Source organism: Agelaius phoeniceus, chromosome 1, assembly GCF_051311805.1.
Source record: "Agelaius phoeniceus isolate bAgePho1 chromosome 1, bAgePho1.hap1, whole genome shotgun sequence".
Lineage (NCBI taxonomy): Eukaryota > Metazoa > Chordata > Aves > Passeriformes > Icteridae > Agelaius > Agelaius phoeniceus.
In genome coordinates this window covers 146,337,236-146,358,592 of record NC_135265.1, presented here as the reverse complement: position 1 = coordinate 146,358,592, position 21,357 = coordinate 146,337,236, and the positions used below count along the sequence as shown (strand labels likewise).

General features: G+C 36.5%; 1 protein-coding gene across 10 annotated transcripts in view; it reads right to left on the bottom strand.

The window, feature by feature from the left end:
- The window catches only part of EFR3A (EFR3 homolog A), a 76,207-nt gene that overhangs the window by 35,782 nt on the left and 19,068 nt on the right, over nt 1-21,357 (bottom strand). For 9 of the 10 annotated variants that reach the window (XM_054641043.2, XM_077189091.1, XM_077189047.1 and 6 more), the window contains 5 exons: nt 17,513-17,589; nt 15,541-15,668; nt 14,024-14,174; nt 5,425-5,546; nt 3,592-3,741 (listed from right to left, as the gene is read on the bottom strand). In XM_054641043.2, coding sequence (XP_054497018.2) covers nt 3,592-3,741; nt 5,425-5,546; nt 14,024-14,174; nt 15,541-15,668; nt 17,513-17,589 — 628 coding nt within the window. Of the gene's footprint in view, nt 1-3,591; nt 3,742-5,424; nt 5,547-14,023; nt 14,175-15,540; nt 15,669-17,512; nt 17,654-21,357 lie in introns of all 10 variants that reach the window. The other variant, XM_077189093.1, reaches the window with a different exon arrangement.

Here is a 21,357-nt window from a genome sequence, read left to right as displayed (position 1 = left end):
CAGTGCAAGCTTGTGTGTTAAATACATTTGAAAGTGTCAACCAAGAGCATTCAGTTTACTTAAACATCATAAAAGCTTTAGACATTATAGAAAATTGCAAACTGAAATATCAGTAGTCAAATGGACATGTTAACATCATAGTTGTAACATATGTTTTGATGGCAAAAGATTTTCTAGTGTTTCAATACTACTGAAATCTAAAATTGGCCATATGAAAATCCTGTTGCCTCTGGAAACATCAGTGTTTCAGGAGTTACCACAACAATGCTAGCTTGTCAGATTTTAATAACAGAAGAGCCTCAGGAACTCTGTTAGATAAGGAGAAAGAGTTTTACAAGTGCAGCATGATTAGAATTTTAAAAGGTATGATAATTTGTATATAATCCACCATGAGTACCACAAAACTCCAGCTTTATCAACTGCTGTGCCACCCATCCTCCCTTTTTTTCCTTCCCTTGTACTGCCTAGACTCTGATCTAGGGAGATGGGAGAGAAGATAGTGTAGGACTGTCATTTCCATTGCTGTTTTGACACAGATTCCCTAAAATACAACAGCACTGCAAAGGTGGGTGTGTGGGGAGGAAAGACGAAAGCAGGCAGCATAGCACTCAGAGCTTAGCCTGTCTGAAAGAATTCCAGTTAAAATGAAGTAAAATAAGTTACATTTTAAGTGCTTATATATGCAAACCTACAGAAGGTGACTTCTCAGCACTGCCTGGAAGTCTTTTTTCAGATGAACCTTCCTAGTATAACATGTTACTCTTTGCATCAAAATGTCTAAAATTATCCTGTGTCATCTGTGGGAGTAACATTTTATTTGAACTTTAACAGCACCTACCTCAAGGTATTTCTCAGTAAGCATTCCTTGGCATTGCAGACAATAGGCAATGAATATTGAATACTCTTGTTAGTTTTATAGAAAAGCTTTGTACAGCCTCTTAAGTTTCTAGATTCAAATGAGTATCTCATACTCATTTTGTTTCACTGACTTGGTTTTTACAGAAATATCAGAAAACCTCTGAAAAATCCAACTGCAACAGCTAAGAATAAAACAGTATTATTCCTCTGCACCTAAACCTTTTGTTGAATACTACCACAAGAGGGCTGAAAATGTGCTTTACAATGAAATGGGCAAGGACAACTCCTTGCAGCTGCTCTACTGGCTTTTTTGTGGGATATCTCTCTCAGAAGTGGTAACTAGGAACTGGAAGGAGAATGTGTTGAAGTACAGCAGTTTCCATAGCAAACACCTAATCACAGGTGATTAATTTAAACTAGCTCACAGTAACTCAGCAACTTAAGCATGAGACTTCTTAAATGCCAAAAAGCCAGGACTGGCCAAAGATATGACAGGACATGAAAGACTGAACCACCACTTCTGAGCAGAGTAGGTACAGGAATGTTTTACTGTGATTCACACACCCTGAGAAAGAAATAAATTCTAACTTTCCTCTAAAATAGAATTTGTATGAACATTAGATGTATCAGAAGGATTTGAAGTCAAGTTTACATTAAGTGCTAGTGTCCCTCTGCCTGAAATCAGGCTGGCAGGTTTAGCTCCACAGTTATGAAGAATATGTCATAAAGTAAGGGAATTACTAATTTCATACATCCCCTCCCTATTTTGGAGATGCACATAAATAGATATACACATAACATAACATCTGATAGGCATGTAACTAAAATGTGCACTCTGATATATGACCAAATAATGGCATCCACAAATACAATTATATTTTTAAAATGTTATTTAAATAGTAAATTTTTAACTCCAAGAAGTGTCTCATCTCCTATGTACTCAAAAGAATCTTGAATTAAGCTGTGAAGTTCCACGAGCTAAAATTACATTGACTTCCAAGGTAAGTACCTATATGTACTTCAGCTATAATCAAAAATTATTTTTCTTCTATGGATTTAAGTTGGGGTAATTTTCTGGAATTTCTGCTCTTTCTCAAATAAAGCTTTGATTCCATCTGCCAGAACAATATGCTTCTTACTCCTACTCTTCAAGATGTCTCTGTGCTCCACAAATATGAAGTCACACATAAAATAAAATGAGAATTTGTCTGTAACATCATATAAGACCAGCAGGTAACAATTAACAAACACTGTTTTCAGCTTTTCTGTCATATGCACATCATAAAAGGTCCCTATTTATCACTAGGAAAATCATTAGTCTTTTTTTCATGTTTAATAGGACAAGTTTCAAGCACAAGAGTTCAGAAATTTAAGTTGCTTTTTGATAGATCTGTTTTTCTACCACTACTATTGCCTTGCTCCACAGATGATAAAAATCATTCCTGCAGTACATATAAACTGATCCACTTTAAGTGGTTAATCCAAATCCTACTTCAGTCAGTTCTTCCATCAGTAGTTAATTTACTTCTGCTATAAAAAGGAAAGTGTATGCCTGAGGGCACTGTAAAGAGTACCAAAGGAAAGGGCCCACCTGCAGTTAGAAACCCTGTAAGAATAAGCAAAGGCAAACCAGACTCTCCTTGTTCAAACAGCAGCTTCAGAAACCTTTCTCTCTTACTCAGTTCACTCTTCAGATGTAACATTCAAGTGGATATTTCTATAAATACTGTGTGGGCCCTCAGTTATATACAGTAAATAGATAAGGCATAGACAGACAGACAACTATTGATTTTAGCTACTTGGTCTGAAAATTTGTTTTAGAGATGAGACAGGCACTGGCAGTCAGAAATAACACAACAAAAATAAAGCTGAGGAATTGAAAAATAAATGCCAAAACTCAAAGGAAAAAAAGACAAACTGATAGATCTAGAAAACTGAGTGAAAGCATGAAAAGCTTGTTGTTACAGGAAGGCTGCTGAGCCTCTTAGCAAGCAAGTTTTGAAGTAGCCAGAATTGGACATGGAATTAATATTTCATTTGCTTGCACTGCTGAAGTTCATTTTATGGAAATTTCCCAGTGCTACCAATAAACAGTTTTTACACCTACATAGTGTTTAAACAGGGACCAAAAAAAAGAGACTTTTCAGTTGTAAGGTGACTGGCATCTCCTCAACCTTAATTGTCACAAAGATCTTTTTGAATATCTTTTTGCAAATGTGGCGAGTAATATGCCTAGGAGTCACTGAAAGCAAAAAAGAGAAGGTGATCTACACATAAATAAAACTTTAATTCCTTACTCTAAGTATTGTTTCAGCCAGGACAAGCAGTTCTTACCGATGGCTAAAGGAATTAAAACCTCAATTTCTAACAAATCTAAGTAGCAAAATCATTTGAGTCACCTAAAGCCTTTGCTTACTCATCTCTGCATCTGATCCACTAAAATACAGACTTGATAAAAATTATAATTTTTATCAAGTCAAAATATGGATATATAATTTCCAGAATAACTTTTAGGCCAAGAGAATCTTGAACAAGTGAATAAATGTGGTTGAAAAGATTTTAAGACAAGAAACATTAAGAACCAGTATGCAAACCTACACTATCAATTTCAAGGAGCCTCAGCTAGTAAAGGTGAGTTGTTGCTTCCACTGAAAAGAAAAAGGATATCCATCATAAAAACCCAGCCTAGAGATTGCTTAAAAAACCCACACCAGTGACAAGGAATACACTTACCTGTCAATATCTTCTATTTTCTGCATGTTGAACAGCAGTGATGGCACTATCTTGTCCATGTGCTGGGGTTCCCATATGGTTGCTCGAAGCTCGTCATTAACTGCTTTTCGAACCACCCCCTGGATGCCCCTGATTCCAGCAATTCGGATCCTGAGCAAGGAAAAGAGGAATTACTGAAGCTGAGCAACACAGCACCCCCCAGCAGGGCTCTGGCAGCAGTAATGAAGAACTGTGGAATACCAGTAGGTTCTCACAAGCAGCAACTGGGAAAACTGGCCAACCATTAAGATTGGCTGTGCTTTCTTTGAACACCTTTAAAGCCAGTAAGGAAGCTGACAAAACAAACAATTGAACAGAAGATGGCCTGTAAGGATAAAGCTGACACCACTCAATGAAGACTCAAACTTTGTGCATCACCTCTGACAAAAGTTGCCTGGATAAAACCCACCAATCTACCCCCCATCAGTTGAAACTTCACACAATCTCAGCCTATTCCAGAGCTGAAGAGAAATGGGAAGCTACCACAACACAGCTGAAGTAATATCTAGCACAGCCATGTGATTGTGCCATTAGAAGTTGTAATTAGGACTATGGATTAGTCAGAAAAGATCTTCAAAGATTTCTGAAAGATTCACAACATGGATAGCAAAGGATAATTCTGTCTATTTAAGCCTAATTGACAAAAGGAACCACCACTTTCATTCTAAAATTATTTGAATGAAATCAACTGAGAAATAATCAAAAACAATGAAATAATAAAAAGATTACATAAGTTCAAAAAAAGACTTGGTCTAGCTGCTAGCTATTGTCATCATTTTATTAAACAAAAATAGCTTGCAGGAGAATTTGTGCAATGACATGAATAGCAAAATACTATTTTTTTAAGTGATAATAGCAAATTATCCATTGTAATAAATGGTAGGAAGAGAATTTGCTTCCTGAAAACAAGTAGAAGGTACTACAGCTATCAAATTAAATAAATACAAGCCTCACTAAAATTTTGAATTATTTCTCTTAAAATCCACCCCTCATTTTTTAAATCTTGATTCAGGTATGGACAACACTTTACAAGCCCTTGCTCAGTCAAACTCCCTGAATTAAGATATTTCTAAGATGAACTACGGTGGTAACCACGTTCTGTAATTATTTTTGTTTGGATTTCAATTTGTAAATACATAAATCTGTAGTTGCTTGTATCTTAGGTATTCCTGAACAAAATTTTGTGCATTCAAGATGAACCCAATTTCATTCTAGATTTTTTGAGATCATTTCAATAGGATTACACACAAAGGAGGAGACAAGAGGGATGTACAAACAAGGAGAAAAACTGCTGCAGGGAGGGACACATCCTTCAGGGGGGAGCTGCAGGAACAAAAACTGTGGCACTTACATAAGAATGGGAAAAATAGAATCCCCATTCATGGAGGCTCTTGAGTTTGACACACATGAGCATACTTCAGACATTTAAGAAATCACAGTTTCAGTGAGTAATTCTCAAAAAACAGACTAAATATATGCTTTTGCTTTTCATCTAAGTAGCCTCATTAATATCTCAAGGAAGTTATGAACTCGTGCATTTACAATAATAAGTGGTGCCTTTCTGGAGAAAATCCACAAAATCTAACATGCATTATATTAAGGTAAAATTACACCTAAATATCCCAGGAGTTCCAGCTACCTAAGGTTTGCAATATTCGGCGCTACTCAAACAGTCAGACTGTCATTTTCTTCATATGGAATGAACTAGTCCAATAAACACCTTAATAAGAGCTGTATTACAGACACTATTAATGTGTCAACAGTTTTCAGTAATTCCTGCAGAATGACACTTACTCATTTTGTATTTCTGGATCAGGGTCACGGGAATGACACATGGCACTGAACCGGGACACAAAGAAGTCGTAGCGTCTGTGATAGGAAGGTGTGTCTTCTTCAATGTTGGCAAATTTGACAAACTGGAAAGTGAAATACATTAAAAAAGCTTTTAATACCTATTTCCTAAAATAGAATAATGAATAATAAGCTTAATCAAAGCTTAATTTAACAAGTAACATGAAGTAACTGCATTAAGAACCCAATTTTGACAACACTTTAGAACTTCAAAGAAGAAAAATCTGAATAGGAGGGTTTTCTTTTAAAAGTCTTCCCACAAGAACTTCATTTAGATAGCTATGGAAGCATGAAACTGTATGAAATGCAACATACTATGCACTATGGAAACATCTAACACTTGAACAATGAGTCATCAACTGGCAGAATCATTTTGGCTGGGAAAGACCCTCAGGATCATCCGGTCCAACCATTTCCCTAACACTGTCAAGTCCACCACTAAACCTTTTTTTACATAACTCCAGGGATGGTGACTCGGCCACTTCCCCAGGCAGCCTGTTCCAATGGTGGTAACTCCCTCAAAGAAATTTTCCCTAATATCCAGTCTAAACCTCCCTTGACACAACTTGAGGCCATTTCCTCTTGTCCTATCTCTTTCAGCCTGGGAGGAGAACCTGACACCCACCCTGCCACACCCTCTCTCAGGCAGCTGTAGAGAGCAGCCCAAGCAATCAAACACAACCCTGTCGCTACCAGGTTACCTAGCAACATTCTGATGTACCAAAATTCAAGGGAAATAAACTTGGAGGCATTCTGTCAATGTCTAGACAGAAGGGAAAAAGGAGGAGTCAGGGAATCAAAATCCAGTCAACTCTAGTCCATACACAGAAAAACACTGGAAAAAGTGCCAATTTGCCAACATCTACAAAGTCTCAAAAGGGTAAGTAACAGTCAACATGGATTTGTCAAGAACAAATCACATCAATGCATCTTATTCCTACAACAAGTAAATAACTTTTGTGAATCCAGATGAAGCAGCATCTGTCAAAACTTCAGTGATGCTGTTGACAAAAAAATACACAAAATTCTCAAAGGAAAGCTAGAAAAACACTGTCAAAAGAACACTCTCCATAAGAGAGATGTACAAGAGTTTGGAAAAAAATACGTTCACACTTGTAAATCATCACAGTACAAAAATATGATTTGAGCTTCACTAGAGACTCAGATGAGCAGCCTGGGCTCATCAAATTTGCAAAGAACACTAAGCTGGTCAGAGCTGCAGGCACACTTGATGCCTGGTTTTTGAACAATTGGAAATAGGACCTGAAAAACCAAGGAAGCAGTTTGGGAATAGTTATTGCAAAACAGCATTTTAGCCAGAAACAGCTGAATGAAGAAAAGGAACTTAGTCAATGCCAATACGATGGCACGGAAAACAGAACAATATACTAAGGGACATCTGCAGTACTCATGGCACCTATGAAGAAACTTTTGCTATCTAACTGGGCCAAATAAGGCCTTAAATGAAGTGGTGCATGGAGCTGAAACATCACAGCTAAAATGGTGACTAACTGATACAGTTCTAAAATTATTCAAGAACTAGACAAAGCTTTAGATAAACATCTGAAAATGAAATACACCAAATTACCTTAACTACAGCTGCCTGAAAGGTATCAGTCTTAAATGGTACAGAAGACAGCAATAAAAACAGAATAAATAGTTTTCTTTGTCCAACAGTAGTAAGAAAATCAATAATAGGCTTATATTGAAGCAAGCCTAAGTTAGCCATTAAAACCCCTCCTTCCTAAAGTGAGCAGACTGCCTAAAGACCTTTTGGATTCTCCATCACAGACAGTTCTAAGAACAGACTACAGAGGGAAATAAAAAGCAAAACAAAACACTGTCAGGAAAGGTCAGACACCATGCTGGCTCTGCCCTGAAGCAGAGTGATGTTCCATTAAGATCCCTCTGCTTTTACTCACACCATTTTTATCAATTCCTAAGCACAGGCTGAGGCATTTCCTTTGTATTTTTCATGATGTAAAACCTGCTTTCATCAGCACGTTACCCACAGACAGGCCCAAAGCCCTTTAGCATAATCTACAGCACACTGATTTGTGGAGACTTTGAGGTTTTCTAAGCTGTGGATTTCAGAAAAAAAAAACCTACCATTTTTTTCTACTCTTTTGTTTAGTCTTTTTTCCTGTTTTATCTAGAACAGTTATCCCTTTTAGCTGCACTACCAGTTCACCCTCTAAAAGCTACAGGAACAGAAAATTATGTAGTTCATAAAACTACATTCTCAGCTGTTATTGAAAACAGAGAAAATTGTATAGTATGAGTCCATTTTACAAGTCATTCTGTTAGGAATACCCTGTATTTCAGGTGGTAAAAAAGTGGCAGAAGTCAAAATCTAATTCTGTATGGTCCACTGCCAATAGACTGAAAGATGATTTACAGCACCCATATGTTTTCTCCAATAGAGTCAGTTATAAAAATGATCATTTCCTTCCCAAGAGACCCTGGAAATGCTTCGTAAGTACTGTGGCTCCCTAGCTTGTTTCATGAAACTGTTACTAGCAAAACAGAAATTTTTTTTTTCAGACAAGAATTTTATTAGTCCTTACATCTCAATAAGGCACCAAGACCAAGGATTTAGTAAACCCCACACAATATTATCTTAATATTTTCCAGATGTTCAAGTGCTCAAATCAACAAATGATTCACCCAGAAAACCCCCATAAAAGCATGGAAAAGAATGGAAACAAAGTATGAAGAAGACAAAGCACTAAATGGTTGTGAGAATGAGAATATTAATTCACGTTGCTAATTCATGTTGCATTTAGTATCAGCCTTTAATATTATTATTATCTGAAGTACTAATTATTTGATTGACAGGATCTCCCAACAGGAAAGCTTAATATATTCTAATAACTGTTTTGCTAACAGAAAGATTTATTGTACCAGGAAACAGCTTTGTAAGAAGAAATGATGACTTTAGGCCAAGCAAGTGTCAGGGACTCCCTCATTCTGAGTACCTCTCCTGTATCAGGGGGCAGCTTTGCAGCAGGGACACAAACACATGGAAGTCAGACCTTTCAAAATGGCATGCACAATAAGAGATCCAAAAAGGGCAAAGGCTTTTTATGTCCTCATGTCTATAACAAAACAATTTCCCCACTGAACATACAGCATTTCTGAAGCACAATCCAGGACTAGCATTCAGATGACTGAGCATTTAGGCCACAGGAAAGCTCTCTATGGTAACAGTTTTGAGTTGTGCACTGTCATTCAGTAAAGTGTAAAATTCCATTCCATCATAGAAATTTTAAGTTTTTACAGTAGACATCACTCTGTACTTTGCAGTGGTGGTGTTGTTATTGTTGTTACAGAATAATTGCAAAGCACATGTTTTCAAACAAACTTCAAATATAGCACTTATTCAATCTAAAAAAGGATAAAACTCTTATGGAAGTCCAAGCACTTGCCTAGGGATTATTTACAAAGCTTTTATAGATGTAAACATGTCATTCACAGTAAATGCTTCCAAGCATCCAATGGTAACTTATGGAAGTTTTACCAGTACAAGCATCTTCTGTATTTTATAATACAGAAGGTACAGAAAGGAACTTACATTGGTAGTACCTTATTTCCATTTATCTTGAAACCAATAAAATTCAATCAGTATAAAAACATATAAATCTACCACAAAGTAAAGAAGAAACATATCATTTATTCAGAAGATGTTTGTTCCAGACTGAGTAGAGAAATTTGGATCATATTACCAGGGAGAGAGAGAGAGAAACGGAGAGAGAGAGAGACAGAGAGAGAGACAGAGAGTGAGAGAGAGAGATTGTACAAGCCCTGTAAGTAAATCCTATAATTTCTCAAGGACAAAATTTCTTCTATGCATTTATGCTGTTTTATCACTGTTATATAGCAAATACATGAGGAGAAAAATCATAACTTTTAATGGGCCTTAGATGTATTAAAAAAAGGTCAGTTTTATTCAAGAATAATCACCATGCATCATATTTGAGTTTGAGTCATGTTACTTAAAGTATCTCCCTGTAAGAATACTAAGCTCGACCTGAGAATTATGTTTTACATATCTGAGCTCCCCAGTTTGTCTTCTGCAGCCTGCAATTTTCTCTTGTTTCAAACACAGTGCTGATACTGGCAGTTATCACCTTTCACAGGCCAAGGTACTGTGTTTCATTATTATGAAACTGTCACATGGGAAGTCATGATCTCCTATAAATGTAAGACTCTTGCAAACCACACAGCACAGCCTTAATGAGAAGTGTGAATGCTATGTGTGCACTACAACAAATAAATGCCAGAAGGACAAGCACTTCAATTTTCCTGAAGAGAAAAGCTTCAAACACTGGATACATTAACTTCACACTGGATACATTAACTTTACAAAGACAGCGTGAAAATGATCACAAGGTTCTGAGCAATGAAAACGGGTGATTTAGTTTATTTATTAATACCTGGGATCACCTGACACTTTCAGTTTTATCAGAATAGGATGGAAAATTTCACATTCTATTTTAGTTTGTGCCCCTTGGATAAAAATTCTCCTGACCACCACATGTACAGTTGTGTAACAAAATCAGCAATGGAATGTTGGCTTACAGGGTCACAGTAGTGTGGCCGTGGAACTGCAAAACCAGAGAGCACAAATATGAGTGGGGGAAGCAATACTTAACTTTGAGTGACCCTAAAGCACTTAAATTCTAGCAGATGCAGACACACAATTTCTAAGATAATTTAATAACTCACAAAATGAGAAAGAGTGCTGTGTGTTAATCTGTCTCCCTGAGATTTAAATCCTATTAAAAAGACAGAGGAGGCATCCTAGAAAAGGAATTTTTCCATTGTGTATTAAATCACTACAAGCATAAAATTCTGTACTGGTACACGGAATGAAAGAAGCATCTTGCAATAAGGGTAAGTTTTCATTGCCTACTTCCAGATTAGCAAGCTGCAGACAAGGCAAACAAGTATATACCCTGCTGGGAATATGAATTCTGACATAGCTTAATTTCAAAGTGTTGACATTTGATACTATTTTTACATACATATGCACTTAATTCTGCCCAAACCAACTGCTTTTAAAAGCCAACACTAACAAATATGAAAGTCTTGTCTCAGCCACTGCTTGATCACTTTTCCACTTGGGAATATGTCTATCTTCCTTTAAATTACAGATGATGACAACCAGCAATAACAGCCACCTTCTCAGGCACAGGAAGCTCAGCACTGTCACTGATGGGATCATTGCTTCACTGCTCCTACAAAGAAACTGCCTTTATAAAAGGAAGTACCCTATCAACTAAAGAAGCACTTGTGGTACATAATTAAAATGTGGTAATAATGGGTTCCACGTATTATCTGCTATTTTTCACATGAAACCCCAGTACCTTACTGAAAATATACAAAGAATTCACCTCATCAGCATTCCAAATTAGCTTAAAATATTTGTATTTAACTGAGTCTTGTAAATATACATTAAGATGAAAGTTTTACTAAATTATGTATCCAGTTGTTCTTGACCAGTCGCCTATTAAAGAAATTTTCTGAGCCTTCTTTAAAAACTTTAGAAATAGACATAAACTGGATATAGATTAATAGATATAAATTGGATCTCTTATTCCAAAAAATTTTGACCACAAGGTGAAAGATATTAAAGCTTGTCACTTCTATCCTAGTAAAAAACACTAAAGACCTAAGCAATAAATTTAATTCTTTGTACTTGAGCAATGGAGATGCTTTACATGATACTCAGTTACTGAAATTCTGCAAGAAAATTAGAGAGAGAAATATACTGTATTGTCATAATTTTCTAAGGAAAAGCTTAAAAGCTTATTGCAATCAGCCTTCAGATCCTTAGCACATAAGCCAAGGAGATACCACTTTTCCCCACCACATTTTTTCAGTTTCCTGACCAGCATATGCTATCCTAGCACATGGTCTATAAAAACATCTTCCATGCTAGAAAAAGCTATTTTGAACCTCACAGACATTAGCAATTTGAAATTTGGTCTATATAAAAAAAAAAAACTCAACACCATTATATCCACTATTGAATTTTACTGTTTTTAAGTATCTGCCTTATATAAATAGATTTACAATTATGTTATTAAGAAAATAATAAAAAAACCAATCAGCTGCTGTAGGAAATAAGTTAACATAATTTATAAATGCAATACATAAATGCAACTAATTAATTATATGTAACCTGAAGATCAGGCTTAAAAATGCATAAATAAAACCCAAACAATTATTTATCTAAAATAGCCATCTTCAGGTTTGCTTTTCAAAAACAAACTGACTTTTTATTATAAATCAAATGAAATTTAAATTCCAAAATTAATTTAAGATGACAAACATCTAAGTAAAACTTTAGGGTTTTTTTTTCCTGAAATATAGGGCACAAAGTAGAGTAAGTTCTGCATCCAAAACCAAATACCTGGAAGTCAGCAAAACACAGTGGAAGGCAGTGGGAGCTTCCAAATCTTTCCAAGCCTTTAAAGTACCCAAAGATGTCCTGTACAGAGATTTGCTTCACTTGAAACCCTTTTAACCAATCACAAGAGTCCCTGCAGCTGAAGCAAAATCTGTGAGGCTGAAAAAACCCCACAGCTCAAGCAAAGAGGTTTGAATTTTACTTCAAAGACATCACTACTTTTCTATATCAATGAAGCTTTGGGTAGAAAATAATCAAAATCTACTTAGAGCCACAATCATACTCCATATATTTTAAATGGAAGCAGACTATAAATTTGTAGGGGCCTTAAAGTGAGTTTCCTAAAAATACTATGTAAAATTTTCCAAAGGTTGCCTGACTTTTCACCAGTTAAAAATATTTACTTCATATACAACCCATTCTTCTCTTCTAGACAATACCAGTTTGCACTCCAAAGTGGTTCATCAGCTAAAGCACATAAAGCATTATTCAGTCACCAGACCATCTCCCTTGCTTTTTGGTTTTTGTTTGTTTGCTTGTTTTCTTCTGAAGGAAGGAAAAAAGGCTGAATATAGCAGTCAACTTTCTTTGTTAATGTAACAAAATCTATTTAAGAACACAGTAAGGCAGTGCCCTTGGTAACAGACAAGTTGTTACCCTTGTTCCTTCTAAGTCAATACAAATAGACTTGTATCCTTTGTCTTCATTAACTCTAGAAGGCACCTAGGGAAATTAGCAGAGTTAGGCTAAAATAAGGTTTTGGAATGCTGCTGAAGAGCCGTAAAAATTCTCTCTCCTCACAGAGTTTCTCCTCTCATTTAGGGAAACCTTCTTTTGTGAGTTTTATAGAAGACAAACACAAATTATCTCCTAATTCAGGAAGTCCCTTAATCTCCTTTACTCACAAAAGACTTAGGAACCAACAGGAATATCAAACAGATTACCCTAAGTGGAGTCCTGCTCAGTAATGTGCATTTTTAAGTGACACATGCCTTGTACATCAGAGTGGAGGTTGGCACTAACCAATGATTTTAAACAACTGGAAAGTGTTGCACACCTTGCCATTTGGCAGCCTAGGAAACAAGTTCCAAAGTCATTTCCCTAAAAGGACTTGCACATACATTATTATACAAACAAATCAAAAGAAGCAGGGTAGCCTGGCTCAATGATATTTAAATAAATAAGGAAAATTTTATATGTATAATGAGATATAAATCTTGTTATCCTCAGTAAAGCTCCCCTGCTAGTGGAGGAACAAGGGACACTTCTACCCTACATTACAGCAAAAGTCTCTGTATTTCACCATAACAAGAAATCCTGCTCTGGGGTAACATCAGTTTACTATGCCCTCTTGTCTTCCTGAACTGCAACACCATTAAATTCATGAACTGGGAACCAAACCCAAAAGCCCAACAGCTTTACTGATTCCACAAAGAAATCCCCCACTGTTAGCAATGGCAATAATTGACATGAAGAGCAAGTACTCTGTACTCACATAAAAGCAGTAACTCTAAGTGAAAACAGACCACATCACAATCCTGGAATTTATGAGATTCCAATTTTACCAGCTGGAAAATACAGTACTTAGAAGGCAAGTATTACAGAGCTATACTCTTGATTGCACCCATCACTCTAATTGGAAAACTAGATCTCTAAATCTTCATTTTGACACTTTTAGTTATGCCCTTCAAGCCTGGATCTGAATCCTGAAATATTTAAGCTGATAAAACAGTGAGATTGCAATACTCAAAGCTACTTTTCAGCTAACGAGAATCTTTCTGTGCAGCTTAAGCTGCCAGAAAACAAAACACTGTCTTACCTATATACTGGCTCCAGGAGGGCTGCTTAAAGACCCAAAACATGAACTCACAGCACAGCTTTCCTGTTCCTTCCAGAAGTTATTTTTGGAGGGAATGAGCCCACACATCAAAAGAATTTGGGATACTGCAGGGAAACAGTTTATCTGCCTCCAGCTGGTATCTGCTCTGTGTCTAGGCCCAAAGGATACACCCTGTTACAGACAGCATCTTTCAATTGATGTCAACTGGCAGACCCTTCAAGACTTTTCAAACTGCTTTCCCAAGCAAAGATTAACTCTGATTTGATTTAGCATCTGAGCTTACTCACAGAATTAGTCCCAAGGACTTGCAGCTTTGGTTCGCCTGATTCCAGAAGCTTGGCCACCATATGAAGGAAACTTTCCACAAATGGTTTTATGCTTTGAGAATGGCAAGCCATTAGAAGTTGGTCCAGTGCCTCCATGGCAATTAAAACATAACTGAAAATTAATTAGAGAGACACATAAAAATGTATTGCATTTATCATTAACTCAATTAGTTCACCTTAGGATCTTACCACAAAAAATAGAAAGAAAGAATGGAAGGTGCATATTTCCCATTGCATAAAAATGACACTTGGAGCTATTTTCTACATCCATATTTTCTCTCTTTTTTTCTTTTTTTGGGAGGAGATGGGGTGGTGTAGGAGGGAGGGAAGTATAGAATTCAGTGCTGGCTATTTACCCTTTCTATAAAGTTATAAAAACAGCTTTGGATGTCATAATGGCCAAAAAAATGGTGGTCTGTGATGGATGTTGCTTTTCTTTAACAATTCCTGTCACTTCTTAGACTTAATATTTCTCACTTAAATATTTGATTTAGCCAAAAGGGCTGAAAATAAAGATAATGCTGTTTTCCTCTGTCCTTACTGACATTCAAGGGTTTATTTGGCTTACATAGCCAGGTTTTGTCAGCAAGGAGCTGCAGGGTTGGTTTCTGTCAGAAACCAGGAGTTGTCCCCATGACACACACAGCCAGCTCCAACACTGACCCCCAATTTCCCAATCCTGAGCCCCTCAAGGACACTGGAAGTGCCCACAGGTAATCAGATCCACAGTGCAGAGCATGGAGGACCCCCTGCTGGAGCAGGTGGCTGTGCCTTGAAGGAATCTGCTGCCCACAGAAAGGCCCTGCTGGAACAGGAACAGCTTCTGGCAGGCCCCATGGAGAGCAGCCCCTGCAGGAGCTCCTCTGGCAGGATCTGTGACCCCATGGGGGACCCATGCTGCAGCAGCCTGCTCCTGAAGGACTGCACCCTGAGGAAAGAAGCCATGCCAGAGCAGCTCTTAAAGGACTGCCTACAAAGACAGAGCCAAGGCCAGAGCAGGGTAAGAGTGTGAGGAAGAAGGAGCAGGAGACACAAGATGGTATCAGCTGACCACAGTCCCCTGTCCTAATCTGCATTGCTTGGTGGGGGTAGAGGCAATAGACCTGGGAGTGAAGTTGAGCTTGGCAAGAAAGATGGCTGGAGGAAAGATGTTTTTAAGCTTTGCTTTAATTTCTCATTATCCTATTCTGTCATTAATTGTCAATAACTAAATCAATCCTCCCCAAGTCACTCAGTTCCATCATGGGGAAAAAGAGATCTCCCTGTCCTTATCTCAACCCATGAGCTTTCCATTTTATTTTCTCTTCCATCTGGCTGAGCAGGAGGAGTGAGAGCAGCTGGATGGGGACCTGGCAGTCAGACAAGGGTAACTGACCACAAAGGGACTGTGTCTGCCTTGCTTTCCAGACTTGATCAGAACAAACGTGATGAAATTCCATGACTTGTTTGCATCTATTTTTAATGACTTCTCTCCTTACCCATAGCGATGTCTGGCCACATCCCTGGTCAGTCTCTCTGCCAGGTAAGCCCCAATTCGATCCAGCTTCTCTGGGGCAGAAACTGCATAGAAAGTCAGTTTCTCCATGTCAGCTTTAACAAGACCATCCTAGAAACAGAAATACAGAATAAAAAATTAGTGAGTTCATAGGAAATATAAAGCTCTCCAAGTGTTCTTCGTTTTTTTCTAGTTAATATTTAAAGGTCAGAGCAATCAGAGCCTTACAGATGGAAATAAGCTACTGAAAAAACTCCAAAACTATTGAGCAAAACTGCCATAACCTTAGCTCAAAAATCAGCAACATGAAACAACTAAAATATTTTTAAAGGAAATGAAGCAACTAGCTTGCTCTACCCTTTTTTTGTGAGGGAATGAGTATTTTAAGAGAAGGTACGTAGTGAGATATGTGACCAGTTCTAAGACACACTTCTTTCCTAACAGCACAATGTAATTTTTTCTCTTCCCATCCCCCCACCAAGTATATTCAATGTATAATTTTGATAAAATACACAAACAAGATTGTAGTTTAAACATTTAATATTGTAGTTTAACTGTTTTATTTCTTCTGTGTCAGATCTTGAACGAGGCTGGCCCCCAGGCATCTGAGGGCTAATTGTCAGAACAAGATCAAACATTAAGATATTAGTTCCAACATAAACCATAACATGGATCTGCTCAGATGAGGTTATAATCATAATTATCAGGTAAACAGGACAAGCCTTTTTGACTTTTTTTCCCCCCCTGGAAGTTCATAAAAACATTTATTTTTCAAATAAAATACTTAAAATCTTTTCAGACATTCATTATTGATAAATGAACTTTATCAAGCAAATCTTCTGATACTATATAGAGAAGGTGTGCAACTGAAGGGAAACATCATGAACTGGCCTGTGTCCTCCACTGGCCCTATGAATACTAACCAAAGCAGAGACTAAGAAGTGCCAACTCAGAGCAAATGAGTCAGATTTGAACTAAAACACTACAGCTGTAGCATTTCCAGGTGTTTCTACATCTGTATCAAAAACTAGACTAGAACAAAAAAACCTATAGACCCATACTGTTCCATGCATTCAATATACTGTATACACAGAAAAAATTTCCTTTAAAGCCAGTATTATCCACTTACATAATACCTGGCACTGAGTAACATCATCATTTAAAAAAAAGCCAACATACTTTGTAAACATAAACCAAATATTACACAAATACTGACTGTGCTGCTTACTTCTACTATAACAAAAGATATAAAAATTTGGTAACGCACTTAAAAAAAAAAGAGCAGCAGAAACATAAGCTCTTAATCAGTCTGAACTGTCAAGTGATTATGCATAGACACATGCATTCCTCCATGGTAAACAGAAGTTATTTATTTTCACAGAGAGTAAGAGTTAGGCTTTAATATAGCTCCAAGACTGTTACAGTGAAATGAAAAAATAAAACTGTAGATGAGTATCTGGAAAAATTAAAAAAAAACACACCAGAAAAACCTTTCTGGGTCACAACAGACTACCAGAACTATAAAAATGTTCATAGTCAGTAAGTCAAGAGTTAAAAAATTAAAATCCTGTAGAAAATCAGAAAATGTTTACACCTGCAACCACAAGAAAGCAATTGTTTGTGGTTCTAAAAAGTGATGAAGTTAAGTGCTACCTCTGCAGCAGAACACCTTGTTTAATGAAATCTCTGTTTCTCTGAGCAAAACATACTAATTTTATCCTTTAGTGTGCATCCCTGCTTTGGAAACGGAATTAGACCAGATGATCTCCATGGATCCCTCTCCAGATAAATTATTCTACTAACCTCTCTTAAAGCTATTAAGCGCTAAAGCAGAATTTATGGTAAAATATTAAAAGTGAAAAGAAAAAAGAAAATTTAAAAAAACTGCTAAAGCACAAGGTATAATCACAGATTTTCAGACACCAATCCTTTGAAATTTTCAAGTCATGACTCACTTTAGGATCTTCAGGAAAGATGTTGTCTACCAGACGCTTGTAGCGAGGTCGCAGCGCAGCACAGCAGCAGCAAACTCCTGCGGAGAGATTTACCCAACGGGATTTAGGATGCACTCCTAGGGACTCATTGGAAGGGACAAGCTGACAAGCATGGAGGAAGAAGATAACACTGAATTCAGCTTGCTATCAGCAAGAAAGCAAAACCAAGGGAACTGAAAGTTCAAGTAAGTCAATAAGCAAAACGACTGACACACTGCAATACATGAGACAATATGCAAGGATCTCGGGTACCAGAAATGCACCTGCCATCCACACTTCAAAACATGCAGAAAACTCAAGGAATTATTTTAAAATTGAGTCGTACTAAAACCAAAGCTACTTCATTTGCAGGTTTATCTTCACTCAAAGACTGTTTCAAATCACCCAAATGTGCATTATGTGCATTATTCTAAAAAAAAAAAAAAAGATAACAAAAATGAAATCTGTTTTAAAGGCACCCATATAATCCAAAATATACAAAACATGCTCTGCCTTCCTTATCCCTTATCCTTCCTTTTACTGGGCATCAGTGAAATGACAGTCACTTGAAGCAGAGAAATGAGTTTTTTTGATCTCATTACTCTACTACTAATCCATATAATCAGAACAATGCATGTAACTTCAATTTTATTAATTTTAAAAGTCATACTGTCTGCTTTAAAAGGTAACAAACCTGCAGACCATTGTTTGGTCCTTTTTCTAGCACTAAGAACTAGTAGAAGTTAGGAGTTAGGTTAAAACTCAGCACAAAAAAAAAAAAAAGGTTTCTAGGTATCTGTCCAACTGTTTATCAGGGTTGTTACTCCCTTGTTTTTAATGCAGATTCTGTCTTTCAAGTCGCAACACCTGAAGGATTCAGAGCAGCTAAATACCTTACAAATGTCTTATTAAAGATTTCCACTCACATATTCAAAAAATCTTTTAACACTGCTAAAAACAGTAAAAAAAGGCAAACAATAAAGGGTATCTTGGCAGAGATGATTATAATTCCTCTGCAAAAGCATAAACACTTGCACTTTTTTACTTAAGATATCTCAGCAATCAAAGTAGTTTTTAACCATACTTATCAGAACATATGGGAGGTTCATAACAAAGATTTCACCTGCTGTGCTTAGTTTTAATTACAAGACTCTATGGGAGTAGACATTCTGCCTCAATTACAACTGTTTTCTAATACTATTGTCTCTTGGACAAAAAAATGTATTCTGCTCATACTTTGACAATTCTTGCCACTTATTTAATCCAAACCAATTATTGAATATAGATCTATGATTTTAAAACTGTGCCTTAACTCCAAGTACTCCCCAATGGACTTGAATTCTGCCCGGATTATGAATTAAGAGTCCTGTACCACCAGGAACATCAACACTGACTTATTACTTCAATAGATAATTATGAAAATAAAAAGCACTCAAGGAATAAACAACTGAAATATTGAGAATTTTTTGTTAAACAGTACTTTGTAATACTGTCAAGTTCTTCATACCACTCCTGCTGATGTCTTACTCATGGAGGTCTAACAAATGTAAAAATCAACATTTACATAAAACCTGCAGGTATGAAGTAGATAAAATCAAAGTTCTTCAATATGCTGGAAAATGTAGGTATGAAAAGAGGTTAAAATCCTACTTGACATAAAATAGAATAATTTAGACAGTGCTACAACTACATTCTATTGAGAGCAATGCTGTGCAACCTCTTAGAAGTAAGAAAAATAATAATAAAAAAGGAGTACTGTATTAGTGTCTTGTATACCACTCCATATTGGGAAGTTCAAGTAAGAGCATCAACATCCACCAAACCTCATGTATTATTGCTAAACATTTCTTGAATGTTTAGCAACTCTGCAGCACTCTGGCCCAGCACTCTTTGTACTTGGTTTTCTACCTTATGGTTGACCATTAACTTTGGCCCATGGTAAACAGCATGTTTGATTAGTACTAAATATAACAAAATATTCTAACAATAACTGTAGCATACAACTACCTAAAACACAACAAGAGCAGGAAAACAATCTGAAATATTGCAAGACAGGCAATTAAAAATACTTTTTAGAATTACTTTCTCCCTTTTTAAGTGACAGAAGAAGAAAATCTTTGCAAAGAACTGCAATTTAAATCTTAAAATGGTGTTTCAAACCTGTGTTAATTACATAAATTTAACATAAAATCTGGATCCAGTTACTTCTTTGAGATGGATAAAAAAGATCACGTAACAGTACCAACTCATTCTGACAGCCTTACCAGATGGTTTCACTTAATGGAGATATATTATTGCTTTATTGAAATACTGCTGTCCAAATTTATGGAACATAGTGAATTTTGACACCAAAAAAAAGCCTAAGAGTAAGTATGCATAAGATTTGAAATTTTGTCCTCATCTTGGGTTTTGGTAGCATCTTTAAATTGCTATGTATTTAGTTATGGAACTGTTTATGTAGAAAAAAAAAACCATAAACTTGTCAAAAATTTTTTATCATCAAAGTACAAACGTAAACCTACGATGTTATTACCATCAAAAGAACTTCCTACATTAAACAGAACATTCAAGTATCAGAAAGTGAGATTTAATCTGTCAAAGTTTTCAGCCTCCAAGCAGAGCACTGTCAGAAATAAAACTGACAGGCACTCCAAACAACACAGAAATAAATGACAACCTAAATCAAAAACCAGAATAGTTAACAGTCACGACACAGATTTTGTGGGAAAACTACTAATCATTGCTCAGTTATATCATTTTGATATAAGCATGAAAGGTTAAAAAAAATCATAGGAATAGGCTTAAAGAATGCATGAATATTTAAAAACAACAACAACAACAACAAAAAAGACAACAAAACAAAATTCCCACAAGATCAAGTCAACAAACTACATTAAAAGTAACCCATGAAATTTAGGAACATACATGGACCAAAAGGATGAATCTTGTCAAAGATGGATAGAAGCTGAGCAACTGAAAATGGATTCCCTGCTTCTTGGATACCAATTTAACAATAAAAATTTATTTGGATAAACGCATTCATTTGGATAAACACATTCATTTCACATAAACAGACTGCTTTGTAGGTCTATAGAACACAGGCCAGAAAAAAACCTGTTCCATTTTATGCAGGTTTACTGAGGAAAAATCCTATGGCAATTCCTTTATAATGTCAGACAAAATTTACATTTTAATGGCCTCCCCCTTGCACACATCTTTACATCATTTTATGCAAGTAAATATAAAGGTTAAAGCAATATCTACAGAGAATCCTGCACTGTAACATGATAGTTAATGTATAAGGTTTAAAAAATATTGTTTACTTCTCCAGTAGTTAGATTTTTATCAAGTTCAAACATGCACATTCTCTTCTGCTTAAGAAGTCAAATAATCTGCATTTTTCATGTTAGAACTGTACACCTTTACCAGCTGCACAGGTACTTCTTTTTACACATATTTATTCTACACAAGAGCAGTAAGACACAGCCCCGCCATCAGAAAATGGTAATTTCACCTACCCAAACACATACATGGCCTCGGCTCAAAAGCAGAATTATAATCATAGGCTTTTTCTTGCTCAACAGTTGGAACTTGCACATACTGCCTCATCCTGGATGTGAATCCACTCTGGGGGAACTGTCTCCTTGCCCAGAAATGCTCTCTCTCGCACTCGCACAGCTGCGGTTCCTTCCTGCCAGGGCTCTGCAACACTGTAAGCTTATCTGATCAGCTCAGTGACATCTGCATAAAGCCACCAAACACGTGAAAAACCTCAGTATCAAATTCTGTTAACAAGGCCAGGCACAGGGAAAGAGCAAAGAAAAAAA